General features: G+C 35.4%; 1 protein-coding gene and 1 long non-coding RNA gene across 2 annotated transcripts in view; one reads left to right on the top strand and one right to left on the bottom strand.

Annotated features, from left to right (window-relative positions):
- Positions 1-695: 695 nt before the first annotated feature.
- Positions 696-16095, bottom strand: part of LOC149779145 (uncharacterized) — a 51195-nt gene continuing 35795 nt past the window's right edge. Inside the window, exon 4 of the long non-coding RNA XR_016415374.1 lies at positions 696-821. This is a non-coding gene — a long non-coding RNA (uncharacterized LOC149779145). The remainder of the gene's footprint in view (positions 822-16095) is intronic.
- Positions 722-6002, top strand: LOC149779146 (uncharacterized). The gene is made up of 3 exons (XM_089938571.1): positions 722-839; positions 4741-4852; positions 5834-6002. The coding sequence occupies exons 1-3, from the start codon at positions 756-758 to the stop codon at positions 5962-5964; spliced, it is 327 nt and encodes a 108-aa protein (XP_089794697.1). The 5' UTR covers positions 722-755; the 3' UTR covers positions 5965-6002.

Genomic DNA, 16095 nt, shown 5'->3' with positions numbered 1-16095 from the left:
TATTTGTATATTTCATCTTGTAATTTCGTTAGTTGACAATGTATTTTTTTTTTGTTTACGTTCTGGTTTCTGTGCTGTGTCTCATATTCTCGTAATATAAATAATTCGTACTTTTATTAACCTGATGTAATATTTGCTAAAGAGGAAATGGAGTCAGTTAGTCAGTCATACATAAAAGCACACACGCATGTATACATGCATACAAACATGTATAAACGTGCATACATGTTATCTAGAAAGAAATAGATATATAGTTACCCTTGTTTAAGTTTTCTATTTCTTTTTCTTCAATATTGCAATGTTAATGTTAAGCACATAACAATACCGACGTACTAACATTTTTGAAGTATTATCATCATCAAGCAATTGTTCAAAGATCAGTGTCATGCCAAGTTAAATGCGTATTAGCTCTACCTACATATTTGTATGACTGCAGCTATTGAGATGGTTATATTCGTCAGTAGAATTGCTGACACAGTACTACTGTTTACTTTTTTCTGCACTTTTCTGTTGTAGTTCATGATCATGTATTATCCTTGATTCGATTAATCTGATGTAATCTCTGTTGAAGAAGAAATAAAGTCAGTCATACATACATAAGTACGTATGTACACACACACACACACACACATACATACATACATACATTTCTTGAAAGCAAATTTAGAGAATCTTACAGTAGAATTTAATTGCTATAGAAAGTAATTTGTTTGTGTACAACAGTCGTCAAAGGAACAGTGTTAGGTGGACAGCTAATGGAGACATTAAGAAATCGTGATGACCATGAAGATGTTGCTTTCTGCGGAGGTTACACGATGTATCTGGAAAAAATATTTAAAGTAAGTAAATACATCTACCTCTGATGCATCTTTAAATAAATCCCTTCAATTAAGTTTTCCTTGTCACATATACAGCCGGAAAATCTTTTAAATAGTTCTATACATAATGGTTAATGAAAATGGCAATTCATTACTTAAACAAACATCCACTACTTCCTATAGTCGAGCTTAACGTTACAATATTTAACTGAGTTGACGAACACACTGGATAAACAACTGTTTATTAATAGTGTTAACTCAATGTCCTGTGCCATACATATTTATTTATTCTCCATTTAATTTACTGTATAGGTTATCCTGCATCTCATTATTTTACTCAATAAGAAAAGTTTATTTCACGTTCAGATGACTATCCTTTACATTTCTTTTTCTATATAACGTTTATAACTGCCGTTTACCAGTTGCTTAATAGATACAATCCTATAAGTCTACTTAAATGGGGAGTTGCATGGTCTGTATTGATTTTAAAATTAGGTAATGCATTTTTTAAACTTTAATTTGTAATACAAGAAAGTTTAAAATCTGCCAAAATAACTGATACGCAGACGATTTGATATTGCGTTTTTATTTATTATATTGATGAATATATCGATATATTATCTGTATTATAATTATAATATATATTCTTACGAAAGTCATTTAGTTAAAAACATGTTTTATACTAATGTCTTATTACTGCGTTTGCATTCTAGGGGTGAGTCACGTTTATAATTTCTTCAAAAGCTTCAAAGCTAAATCCAGATAATCATCTAATCCAAAGAGATCATTGGTATTGTTAAAATGTCAAACTGTCCGAGTGCTTAACTGGCTAGAAATGGAACAGCTGAGTTAATTGACTGATTCTGAGAATTATTTTTTTCAAGCCTAGTTGTATATTGTATTGCTGCTGTTTATTATATTCTTATATAAGTATTCTTCGTGAGTTCACTTAAAGGATATTTGAATATAAAACATAGTGATTTTTCTGTGGTGTGGAACATAAGGACATAACAATTATCATTTGGACTACCTTTCGAAAGTGTTCTAATTACTTAGATTTATTTGGCTTATTATGACTTTTAGAACGTTTTAATTCATTAATTACTGCCAAAAAATTTGAACTTTCACTTTGTATTTTAGGGAAATAAATTTATATTTTCAATTATACAAATTTTGTGGGTTGTCGCTCTCTCGTGTTACGTAGGCCATATCACATGTAAAAGAAACCAATTTACGAGCTGAAAATACTATAGGTAAAATATAATGATCTTACAAGAGAATACGGGTCTATTGTTTATGTAGGGTAAACTGTGGAGTCTATTGTTTATGTAGGGTAAACTGTGGTGTCTATTGTTTATGTAGGGTAAACTGTGGTCTACGGGTCTAGTGTTTATGTAGGGTAAACTGTGGTCTACGGGTCTATTGTTTATGTAGAGTAAAGTGTGGTGTCTATTGTTTATGTAGGGTAACCGTGATATACGGGTTTATTGTTTATGTAGGGTAAACTGTGGAGTCTATTGTTTATGTAGGGTAAACTGTGGTGTCTATTGTTTATGTAGGGTAAACTGTGGTCTACGGGTCTAGTGTTTATGCAGGGTAAACTGTGGTCTACGGGTCTATTGTTTATGTAGAGTAAACTGTGGTGTCTATTGTTTATGTAGGGTAACCGTGATATACGGGTTTATTGTTTATGTAGGGTAAACTGTGGTGTCTATTGTTTATGTAAGGTAAACTGTGTGTATATTGTTTATGTAGGGTAAACTGGTATACGGGTCTATGGTTTATGTAGGGTAGACTGTGGCGTCTATTGTTTATGTAGGGTAAACTGTGGTGTCTATTGTTCATGTAGGGTAAACCGTGGTGTCTATTATTTATGTAGGGTAAATTGTGGTTTCTATTGTATATGTAGGGTAAACTGTGGTTTCTATTATTTATGTAGGGTAAACTGTAGTTTCTATTGTTTATGTAGGGTAAACTGTGGTGTCTATTGTTTATGTAGGGTTAACTGTGGTAGGGTAAACTGTAGTTTCTATTGTTTATGTAGGGTAAACTGTGGTGTCTATTGTTTATGTAGGGTTAACTGTGGTGTCTATTGTTTATGTAGGGTAAACTGTGGTATACGGGTCTATTGTTTATGTAGTGTTAACTGTGGTGTTTATTGTTTATGTAGGGTAAACTGTGGTGTCTATTGTTTATGTAGAGTAAACTGTGGTATACGGGTCTATTGTTTATGTAGGGTAAAACTGTGGTATATATTGTTCATGTAGGGTAAACTGTGGTGTCTATTATTTATGTAGGGTAAACTGTAGTTTCTATTGTTTATGTAGGGTAAACTGTGGTGTCTATTGTTTATGTAGGGTAAACTGTGGTATACGGGTCTATTGTTTATTGTATATGTAGGGTTAACTGTGGTGTTTATTGTTTATGTAGAGTTAACTGTGGTGTTTATTGTTTATGTAGAGTAAAATGTGGTGTCTATTGTTTATGTAGAGTAAACTGTGGTATCCCTTCCTAAAATAAACCCATCTGGCCCCGTGGTTATTATTATGAATTAATGGCCTAAAATTGCGAATTGTACAAAGTTGCTGTTGAATGGGTCAGGGAATACTTTGGATTAGAGGCCAGTAACACCTGTCACTAACCGATCTACATGAGTCAAAAAGTGACTGCACAATCAACCTCCCTTTATGAAAATTATATCAAGTTTTAGTGGTTTTACCTTCCACATTATTTTTACCTTTTCAAGTTTATAGTTGCTGTTTACCAGTTACTTATTAAATAAAGTGATATTCGTTTGTTGCGATGCGCGGTTTTATGGTATGTGTTGGTTCTATCATCGTTTTGCTTTGTAATATTTTTTTTAAATATGCAGATTTAGTTTTTCCACCTTTTTCTTTTTGTTGCAAGATTATTTCAAATATGCCTTAATGATTAATAAGGTGAAGTGTTTGCACTGATTCATTACGTTTTAATATATCCAAATCATATTTTTTTAAAACAATCTACGAACAGTAAATAATCTGGGCAAAAGGTATTTGACTGAGTGCCAAGAATACGGGTTTATTGTTGGTGTAGCGTAAACCATCCATGTAAGTACGGTCATTCTTTCATAATAAATTTTGGCCTAGTAGTTATTTAGCAGGAGACAACGACCTACAAATACATTGCCAGCACATTGGACAACTCCAATATTATTGGTAAACGGTGTCAAAGCATAGATGATATTAACTCGCGCAAATGACAGGTGTGGCTAACCGATCTGCATGAAATATATACAGACAATAAATATTAATAGTACTAGTAACGGTGATCCCGACCCAGGATATCTTGCTTATTAGATGGCTACGGTTATGAACTAGAAGCTTTTTTATTTTTCTATTAGTTAAACAGGAAAACATAAAGCACGCTTTCAAAGATATATTAAAGCTAAATCTTTCCCAAATTTTGAAAATATAGTCATTGTAGGAAAACTAGTATCAAATAATAGTAGAAGTATTATAGTTGAGCAATACAGAACAGAACAACATAGAAATTCTTTCCTCGTAAAAACGAGTGTGGACTGGGATCATCTGAGTGACAGTGTTGTGTGCGTGCTATCAGTGGAGGGCTTTAAGCCAGCTCTTGAACAACACTGCTAACTTTCCAGTAGGTTTTCTTTTCCGGTGCAAATTTATGCCGTACCTTGCCATGCATTGTACACATTCAGGTTCAGATATTAAGAATCCATTCGTTTCATCTTGTATTATCAATGGACGATAAAGGACTTGTTTAATAGAATAAATGTGAATGCGGAGTCTGAATAATCATATTTCTTCTAATTAATTATGAAATATGTAATAGGACTGAAAATCTCAACGTTAATTTTGTTGATTCACAAGCAGCAATGGCATTGAGTAATAGTAATTCACCTTTATCTTTTCAGAATGGCTCCAATCCATTAGGCGTACGCAATGGTACTTTCTTTATGGTTTTGCCCTACTCTGAAAATGACTGTGGCCGTCCTTTGTACGGAGGCCGAACTTATATCGTTTCTGGTAAGATGTATAACTTTGTAAATTCAAGAGCAACCTCATTTCACTTTTTGCGTCCTTGGCAACGCGTAGAAACGGATACAAAAGGCGAATTTTTAAAGGACAACACATACATACATTCACACAGACATGCACACACACACACACACAGATATATATATATATATATATATATATATATATATATATATATATATATATATATATATATATATCATACAGTCTTGTGTATAACATATGCTTCGCGCATTAAAGAATTCAAAATAAATTAGTAACCTAGCAGTTACATTAGTAGCGGAAGATAGTGAATATAGTCACTGAAAAAATAATAATTAAATCCCCAAGCTTCCGCTTTTAGTGTATGTCTCATGCGTTGAAAGTAGATTTTGTATCGATGGTACCTAGTGTATGTCTCAAGCGTTGGAGGTAAATTTTGTATCGGTGATATCTAGTGTACGTCTCAAGCGTTGAAAGTAGATTTTGTATCTGTGGTACCTAGTGTATGTCTCAAGCGTTGAAAGTAGATTTTGTATCTGTGGTACCTAGTGTATGTCTCAAGCGTTGAAAGTAGATTTTGTATCTGTGGTACCTAGTGTATGTCTCATGCGTTGAAAGTAGATTTTGTATCGATGGTACCTAGTGTATGTCTCAAGCGTTGGAGGTAAATTTTGTATCTGTGGTACCTAGTGTATGTCTCAAGCGTTGAAAGTATACTTTGTATCGGTAGTACCTAGTGTATGTCTCTTTAACTGAATAATAAATGAGTACATTTTACAGACATGATACGTAATGATAATCTAGTGAGAAACAAATAGCGGCTTTAGTGATAAAATTTGCCGTAATATCAGGATGGAAACAATGATCAGATACTTCAAGCACGTGACAATGACATATATAAACACATAATATCAAACTAAATATACCGAACGATAACAAAATTATTGACATAAAAATAGATAGATATAACATCATTCTCTCTTTTAGGTACGGTGGGTCGGGACGGTGTACTTTACAGCAATACGTGTCAGTATATAGCATTTTCTTCCGACGTATCTGTCTCTTCACCAGTAATGGATATTCTACTTGGTCGAACGGAACTTAAATGTAGAAATTAAGTGCTGTTTGTCAAAGACGATTCTTTGAGTGCAATGACAATTGTACCAAACAGAATAAAATCTTTGGTTCATTTTTAACGTGTAGCATTAATCTGATCATGCTATTTATCTATTCTCTCTCTCTCTCTCTCTCTCTCTCTCTCTCTCTCAACGTAAATACCAGCGAAAATCCACGAAAACAACGAGCGTGGCCAATTTTTGTCTGTGGCATGCGATGATGTCTCAGGAGCTATGGATGATGGCAAATTATAGTCACAAAAACCAAGGGAAATATGAAAGATATAACTGGAGGAAATATGCTCCTTAGTAATATTAACTAAATCATAATAATGAGGTCGATCAACTGTGATACATTTAAACGTTTGAATTACTTCTTTCTGGTTACTTATTTTGCTTAGTATAGAAATGCCACTTGTTACAAGATGTTAGTCGGTATGTGTACGGCAATGCGTTCGATGTTAGGTGGTATGTGTACGGCAATGCGTTCGATGTTAAGCGGTATATGTATGGAAAAGCGTTCAATGTTAGGCTGTATGTATATAGGAAAGCGTTCGATGTTAGGTGGTATGTATATGGCATTGTGTTTGATGTTAGGTGGTATGTGTATGGCAAAGCGTTCGATGTTAGGCTGTATGTATATGGGAAAGCGTTCGATGTTAGGTGGTATGTATATGGCAAAGCGTTCGATGTTAGGTGGTATGTATAAGGCATCGTGTTTGATGTTAGGTGGTATGTGTATGTATATGGCAAAGCGTTCGATGTTAGGCTGTATGTGTATGGCAAAGCGTTCGATGTTAGGCTGTATGTATATGGCAAAGCGTTCGATGTTAGGCTGTATGTGTATGGCAAAGCGTTCGATGTTAGGTGGTATGTGTACAGCAATATGTTAGATGTCAAGCAGTATGTGTATGGCAAAGCGTTCGATGTTAGGTGGTATGTCAATAGAAAAGCGTTCGATGTTAGGCTGTATGTATATGGGAACGTGTTCGATGTTAGGTGGTGTGTGTATGGCAAAACGTTTGATGTTAGGTGGTATGTTGTTGTTATATGGTTTAACGCCATTTTTCAACACACGATACGCTATACATGGCGGCCAGTATTAATGGTGGAGGAAGAACCCGGGAAAACCCCGGAAAGAACCACCGATTCACGAGAAGCTACTGGCAAGCCTTCCCACATACCCACATTAGCCGAATCAGAGACTCCAACCCACGCAGACAGAGGTGAGATGACAGTGATCCGTAACGGACAGCGCTTTAGACCACTCGGCCACTCGGGGCCCCTGTTAAGTGGTATGTATATGGGAAAGCGTTCGATGTTAGGTGGTATGTATATGGCAAAGCGTTCGATATTATGTAGTTAACCATGTTATGTTTCTAGTGATCTATTTTCATCATACTTTCTTCATTTAAACCATATTTCAATGTTTAAACCTTCAGTGTGCTTGTTTAATCAATTTGAATGAAAATATTAGTTCAAAAATAAAATTAATTATTAATCTGCAAGATGCTACTATGTAAAGAAGAAATATCTAAATAACTTATTATTTGGTTTGGGAAGTACATGCGTTAAAAAGATAAAACAACAAAAGAAAAGGAATCTTACTGGATACGCCGCCTTAAAAGATTGAAACGAAGCGGTTTAAACCATGAAGACTAGAAAAAGACAGCCATGCACAAATTAAATTATCTTTTTGCAGCCGATATATGTTCTTTTAAATAATTCTCTAAATTTGCTTATGATTCACCCAGTAGCCTATAATTACTACTATAACAATGAAATATCCTGGATACAATTTGCCCTTACATAAATTTACGAAAACTAACAGATGTCATTATGGCTTATCGATTTATAGGTCCATTTAAAATATGTTCCAGCATCCGCAACAAGTTGAAGTAAACTAGTTGAAACATAATGAATGTAAAGGTAGAAATAGTCATGTAAAGTTTTGCAAACACACGGTTTTTCGGTTGTTGTTGTTTTGTTTTGTTTTTTTTTTTGTTTTTTTTTGTTTTTTTTTGTTTTTTTTTAAATGATTGTCTTGTCCATGTTTGTATTTGCCTTTAAACCTTTAAAAAAAAACTCATTAAGGGTAGAAAGCGCTTAAGCTAGTTAGATACTTTAGCACTGAATGTTAAAGGTGTATTGCATATATAATGAATACATAAGAGTATTTGAAAAAAGACAGATTTTTTAAGAGAGATCGGTTTGGTTGTTTACCTTAAACTGAACGGGAATAAATCGTTTTTTTTATGAAACAGTCATTAGACAAGATAAATGGTGCCTAGAAGTTCTGCACAGAATTTGTTTTATCTGAATGAATGATTTTAAAACACTTTTATAGCCATTTAAGAAGTATCAACTTTGTTGAAATTGGCGGCATACGAGTACCTTTATTTCCAAAAAGACCTGCTTAATAAATCTCGCATGTTAGGTGACATGCATCAAAACAATCTCTGATAACCATAACACATATCTGAACTCAATGAATGCCTGCGAATATGTTAGTTGTAAGAGGGCGTATAGTAAAACTTCTGCGATTAAGGTGTAACTGGTACGTTAATATTTTCTATGTATTATCTACTCGTCAAAACATGGTTAAAATAGTAAATATAGTAAAGATCATGTCTGCACGAGAAATTGCGAGACATGATATGTCAATGAATATAAAATGGAAAAGACACTTTGATAGCGTATCGTGATTCATAAAGGACTCCATATGCGAACAAAACTGGATGCAGTTATATAATATAATAATGCGGTGCATATAAACCTCAAATTATTTAGATAGAAAGAAGAACGATTAATTTCTTTTATTCTGACAGACGTTGCACCTTCTTTCATTGTGCGCAAAAAATAGTCCCAAACAAAATTGAACTAGTATTAAGGTTGAAAAGTAGATTATACTTTTCGTACAATGTAAAGAACAAGCGTCCTTCCGAATAAACATAATATTTTACACAGATGAATTCATTTTTAAACACAGAATGTCCAGCGCTTGTGATGTCACGTTGTTTGATGCAATACTGGTTAGAATGCAGTAGACGGTCCATGATTACGTAACCTAACATGTCACTTTCACCACTAAATATTACACTGTTGCACTATTCATTTAAAAGGAGGTTTCCTGGATACATCATTTCCCATATTTACTGTAATATATTTGTGACAAGATATTTGCAATATTTGACTTGGAACAGCAGACTAAAGAATATGTAAACAAATTTCATTGTGAGTCGGAATTGTATCACATATTTATCGCGTAAATATGCAGTGGTTGGTTAAACTTAGGCCACTTAGGAGACTGCTTTTTGTCCACGTTCTTCTGCGAACGGAGGTGAATTTATTTACTTATGTAGGTTAACATTTAAGCCACGCTTGTATATAGGGTGGGTTCCGTGCTTTGTGTTTACCGCCCGCTTACCAACCCCAACTTATACATTCGCTATGAGCTGAGCAATACCCTTAGTTTTTACTGATTGTTGTTGTCTTGGGGTTTAATCCATTCGTTATGTTATGGTATGGTATACATTAGATAACAAGCCCATGTGATTTTACAGTGACCTCATGAAGACAGAAGAGACCATTTTCCCCCAATTCCTTTCGTGAACCGAATAATAAAATGGCGGCCAAAATGTTCATTGACAACAAAACAATCCAGAAAGCGAGGTTAATAACGTTTTCCCACAATTGCAGCCAACCAGTAATGAGAATACTGCACAATAATTTCATGGGCTTATTTGGACCAATCAGAATCACATAAAATGTTGTTGTTGTTCTAGGGTTTAACGCCATTTTTCAGCACAAGATAGGCTATACAAGTCGGACAGTATAATTGGTGGAGGAAGAACCCTGGAAAACCCAGGGAAGAACCATCGACCCACGAGAAGCTACTGACAAGCTTTCCCACGTGCCCACACTAGCCGAGCCTTGGACTCGAACCCGTGCAGACAGAGGTGAGATGGCAGTGATCCGGAAAGGTGAGCGTTTTAAACCACTCGGTCACTCGGGACCAGCACATAAAGTGATATGTTCACATATTATAATATGAAAAATATGAAACCGCACAAACTATAGGTGAAGTGTATCGACTATGTGATAAAAGAAAATATGGGACAGTAAACAAGACCCTCTCTCTCTCTCTCTCTCTCACACACACACACACACACACACTATCTGACTTATCCGCGTGAAGTTACTCGTGAACTTGAGTTTACCCAAGTAGAATTTTATTTGCTTGGTCACGCATCGGGTAAGTTCGTTTGTAAAACTACGGTCATAACTGGTTAAGTCAGCACTTACTATATCATCTCAACGGCTACAGATGGAGTTATAAGAACAGACCACGTATGAGGGTCAAATTATAAGTAGAGCAATAACAGCAAAAGCACGATCCATGTTATGGAAAGCTTAAATCCAAAGAATCGCTCCGGTAACACAACTTGTGATCACAAAGTCTAATTGATTACGGGTATGTTTGTGTATATCAAATCGGCGATGCACATACGAGAGAAAAGATGTACCAGGACACTTTCTTTATGTCACTGCCAGACTAACTTTACGGACTCCTAAATTTCACATGGTCATTTATATCACTGTCAAAATTCTCACGATTTTTTTAGTACTCGGTGAATGATTCACTGAATATTCTATGTAGAAAAATCACTAATATACTATGGTAAATTTAGAGTATGCGCATTTGGTTATAGCGCCCCGTTTTAAGGAATTCTTAGATTTTGTGATTAATTGTTTGATTATTGAAACTCGGTCCAGTGGAGATATTCCTAAACCCGAAATAATTAGCCAATTACTAGCAGCAAACGTCACGGAGTGAAGTGTTAGTGAGTTTGCATGATGCCAAGGTTCACTAGTAGTGAATTCAGATAAAAACCGAATGAGTGAGCCTAGAATAGCATAGTCCCTATTAAAATCTAGTGGTGTACATAGGTGGTGTGACTGCAGTGGTAGTATTTACGGTATGAAACCTGTAAATTACACAATGGAATCAACAAGAAGGGCCTTAGCAGATACCGTTTATGTTGTAATGGTGGCAAATTAGAGTAAAATTTATGTATACAACGAACACGTCTGGCTTTCTAATTTACAACTGAAGTTATATATATATATATATATATATATATATATATATATATATATATATATATATATATATATATGGTGGCATAAATAAATTTGATATACCAATACTATTGGTATACCAAATTGTTATCCGCCCATGGCGCAATAATAAGCATACGCAAACATTCTAGCAACCCTATACTGTTCATTCTTGACCAAGGACGAATTTCCACACAATAATCGTTAGTGACGCATGAAGAAAAAAGAAAGATAAAAAGTATTCATAATCCACGTTTTCTAAATGAATTTAATCTGGCACACAATTTCATCGCAGTCATATTTGCTTTCTGTTCCTCGCTCCCTTAAGTGCATAATGGACAAACTAAGGAGAAATCTGGAGTGAGAGAGGAAAATAATTTGGGCTGGATGAAAGACTTGAAAATGAACTTTCGCCAGGTAACCTACAAGAATATGGTTTAACGTAATGTTATGTGTTCACTTTCCATGGGATTTACAATGTTTACAAAATCAATGATACAAATACTGCAAACCCTGTCAACATTATTCGGTAAATTTGTCGGTTACTGTGATGTATTGAATGGTTTTTTGCTGTTGATTCTTAAGCCTATTATAATATTCTAAACACTGATTATAATTAATTAAATATGAAAATGTCCAAAGGTCGCCACCCCACCCCCCATTCTCTCTCGCTCTCTCTCTCTCTCTCTCTCTCTCTCTCTCTCTCTGGACCATCGTAGCAAGATACAGGCGAAAGGCGAAAATCTATGAAAAGAAGAGCGTAGAGAATTTTCCCTTGCGTCACCCCACGATGTCTCTGGACCTCTGAATGATAGCAAAAGTTAAGTCAAGCCGACCTGAGAGAGACAGACAGACAGACAGAGACGGAGAGAGTTTTATGGTTGGTAGGACTGTTATTGAAGCAAAATAATGACTTAGATCAACTGTAAATATTTTAAAATATTTTCTTTACCTCTTGTTGGTTCGTTATTTCCCTTAGTTTATATTCCACATTAATTTCCATGCGCCGGTACGTGAATGGCTGAACGTTCGTGTGAATGGCGTAGATAACCATGTGTTTGAAGTGCTCTACTTTCTTCAATAAAACCATCTTTCATGTTTATATCATACGTGTTTGGTATATTGCTTTAATCCGTGTGGAAAAAAAATAGAAACTCAAAAAAGGAAACAACCAACTTACCTATATGCAAAGGTGATTGTGAATAGCTGAAACACTCGGCAAGGATGAGTGGAGTTCATTCACTCGGTCAATACACCGTTGTCTGTAGTAAATCTTAACTCCGTTCAAAGGGCAAATACATGTATTTGTACGTTATAAAAAAATTAAGAATAGTATGTACATTGCATTAATATAAAATACCACTCGTTCTATAAATTTTTAATTAAAAGGAAACTCGACAAGTCCCGTTTCCTTCACATGAAAAATGTATGCATATCTTGGTATATCATTGATACAACGTAACACGTTATATATAAAAACAAAATCCATACTTGCACGATAAATATCATCGTCCGTAAAGACCGTTTCGTTTTTTATTCAGGCAAAGCACGATTTAGTTCTTCATTATCATTAATGTGTAGGACTTTTCAAATCATCGTGCAAAATGCCTACCTACCTACCTACCTGCACGCACGCACGTAAACATATACATACATACATACATATCTGCACGCACGCACGTAAACACATACATACATACCTGCACGCACGCACGTAAACATACATACATACATACACACACACACACATACATACATACATACATACATACATACATACGTGCAGCCAATCAGAGAAAAACATTGTTTTAAAGCCACGCCCACTTCTCAGTTGAAGACGTGGCCACCACTGTTTAAAAAATTCAAAATCCATACTTGCACGAAAATTATTACCGTCCGTAAAGACCGTTTCGTTTTTTATTCAGGCAAAACACGATTTAGTTCTTCGTTGTCATCAATGTTTATAACTGTACATACACACACACACACACACATACATACATACATACATACATACATACATACATACATACATACGTGCAGCCAATCAGAGAAAAACATTGTTTTTAAAGCCACGCCCACTTCTCAGTTGAAGACGAGGCAACCAGATCTTAAAAAATTCAAAATTCATACTTGCACGCTAAAAATCACCGTCCATAAAGACCATTTCATTTTATAATCAGGCAAAACCCGATTTTGTTTTTTATTTTCATCAATGTTTATCGTGCAAAATGCCAGATGGTGTTTATTTATTCATTTAAAGTGTATTTCATTATAGCGTTAGCAAAGATGTTAAATTTATTTGAAAAACATTAAAGCATTCTGTTCATAAGATTACTATACAGGCTTTAATACAAAACTATTTGTGATTTGCATAACTCTGTTGTTGTTGTTGTTGTTGTTGTTGTTGCAGAGTTTAACGCCATTATTCAGCACAAGATAGGCTATACATGGCGGCCAGTATAATTGGTGGAGGAAGAACCCTGGAAAACCCAGGGAAGAACCACCGACCCAAGAGAAGCTACTGGCAGGCTTTCTCACGTACCAACGTTAGCCGAGCCTGAGACTCGAACTCACTCAGACAGAGGTGAGATGGCAGTGGTCCGTAACGGTGAGCGCTTTAGACCACTCGGCCACTCGGGGCCCCGCATAACTCTGTTGGTTAAAGTGTTGCTCTCCTAACATGTAGAAAATAAAAGAAAATCAAGACAACCTAGTTTTCACCAGTAATTATCCAAAAGAAGGTTAATCTGGAGTGGTAATACTAGTAAGGCGTACCGCCAAGGGACTAAACCTGTAATTATTTAAAACACCCAATGAATTACAGGGACGGATAATACATATAAATCTAAATAAGTGGAACATTTTTTAATATATATGTACCTGCTGGGGAAATATGCGATAAAAAATCAAATTTCATAACTAAAATGAACCAAACAACATAGGACTACTCTCTAGAAACATAAATTGTATGATGAGATTTCAATTGTTTAGTAACTGACTTAGACAAAAGTGAGGACATTTTAGAATCGGATAAGAAACTTCATAAGTTGATAAAAACATTTTAAAAATCAATAACCTAGCAGACGCTTTTAGACACGTAAATAGAAACGTAAGGGAATACACATATAAATATGTTAATAGTAAGGAGAGCCGTCTTGACACATTTTGTATATCCGAAGGACATGTTGACGTAATTAATAAATTCACCATTGTAACAGAACCAAGTTCAGACCACACGCCAGTAATACTCAACCTTATGGTTACAAATACAATCAAGTAGGGCAAGGCCTGTGAAAGATGAACCATGCTCAAAAGCTCGAAAGTCAGTATGGTCCTGACACTCATTCTTGAGAAATAAGGTCTGTCATAGCACAAACTAATCAAACTGCGCGGAAGTCCACAGGATACGAAATGTGAAGTGAAACGGATTTTTACTTCGACAAGTTTGTAGAGATTAATGGAACATTGAAAACATAACTTTCAAAACAAAATATAAAATTGGAAATAGAATAGAAACCACAAGGAGTGAACTTTACTCAAGAGACGCAGACAAGAAAGCAAGAAAATATGGCAGCTCCCCACAAGGAGATAAAAATGTTGGAAACATTCTTTACGATGAAGAGGATAGAAACAGACGATGGATCATACCTCGAATGTTCTTTCAAAGAAGGTAACCAAGAGTTGGACATGTCAAATACACCAACAGAAAGGATACCATCAACATCAACAATCATGATTGCTCTAAAAGTCATAAATCCGGACTACATAAATCAAACCTACTCCATTTAATAGAAAAGGGTACAAGGGCTACATACTACGACCCAGAGGGAACCTGCAGATTATACCATACGATGAAATAAACATCATGGAAGATAAGGTCACAGTAAAAAAGCCCACACCAATCCTAAGGAAAATTAAGAAAAAAACAGGAGAGCTTCACCTATCAGGCGTCCCAATGGAAATACCCCTTGAATTAACGTTGAAAGTTTTGGGGAAAACATTGGAATAAAAGTAATAACATCAAGACTGGCAGTCCTTCCACTATCCAGGATATACAATGGGATAAGAATACTAGAAATAGAAAAAACCAAACTTAGAAAATGAAAAGAGCCTTCTACCAACACAGATCCCTAACTAAATCGTGGTACAAAGGTTGTATACACCACAGAAAATGCAACAGGTGCGGAAAAACAGGATACACTCCACACAAATGTCCGAATAACCAAGAGGAGACCGCAGCAGAGCCAAGTAAATAGACAAGAGAACAAAACAAACAAACCTACGTTGCGACGGCAGAAATCTTCCCAAAAACAAAGCACCAGGAAGAACAGACGAAACAACAACAACAATTGCGACAGGAAAAAAGCAGCAACAACAAGAAAATCAAAGCTTAAAACAACAACAGAAAGAGGAACAACAACAACAACCAAGACAAAAGCAAATTCAACAACAACTGAAAAAACAAGAACACGAGATTGGGAAACAAAAATAACAAGATCAACAACAAGACAAGGAATATCCAAAACAACAACAAAGAGAAAAACAACAGCAACAAATAGGACAGAAGCAAATCCAGGAACAAAAAGAGATAGGAAAACAGAAACGAAAACAAAAGGAAGAAACAACAACGTAAGAAACCAAGATGAAATAAGTACAAATGAGCACCATGCTAGGAAAAATATAACAGGAAAAAAACAAAACAGCGAGAACAAAGACATGGCCAACAAGATGAACTGGGAGAAAAACAGCAAAACAAATTGAAAACTAAATAACATCAACAGAGACAAAATCAGCTGAAAGAGCACAACTAACCCTGACATAGTCCAAGTTTCCTCTGACCCTTGCCATCTCATTTTTGATATTTGGACATTTATGTTGTGGTGTAGGGTCAGAGCGCATTCCCTATCGAAAAGTTGGAATTCGCCGACACCATTTGGTGTCGGGATGGGGTAGCCGCTTACTAGCCGGCCCAGCAAACTTGAACGACCTTTCATCTAGAGATACCTGCAT

Source organism: Sinohyriopsis cumingii, chromosome 17 (assembly GCF_028554795.1).
Source record: "Sinohyriopsis cumingii isolate HCF-2022 chromosome 17, ASM2855479v2, whole genome shotgun sequence".
Lineage (NCBI taxonomy): Eukaryota > Metazoa > Mollusca > Bivalvia > Unionida > Unionidae > Sinohyriopsis > Sinohyriopsis cumingii.
This window is presented reverse-complemented; position numbering and strand designations above follow the sequence as displayed.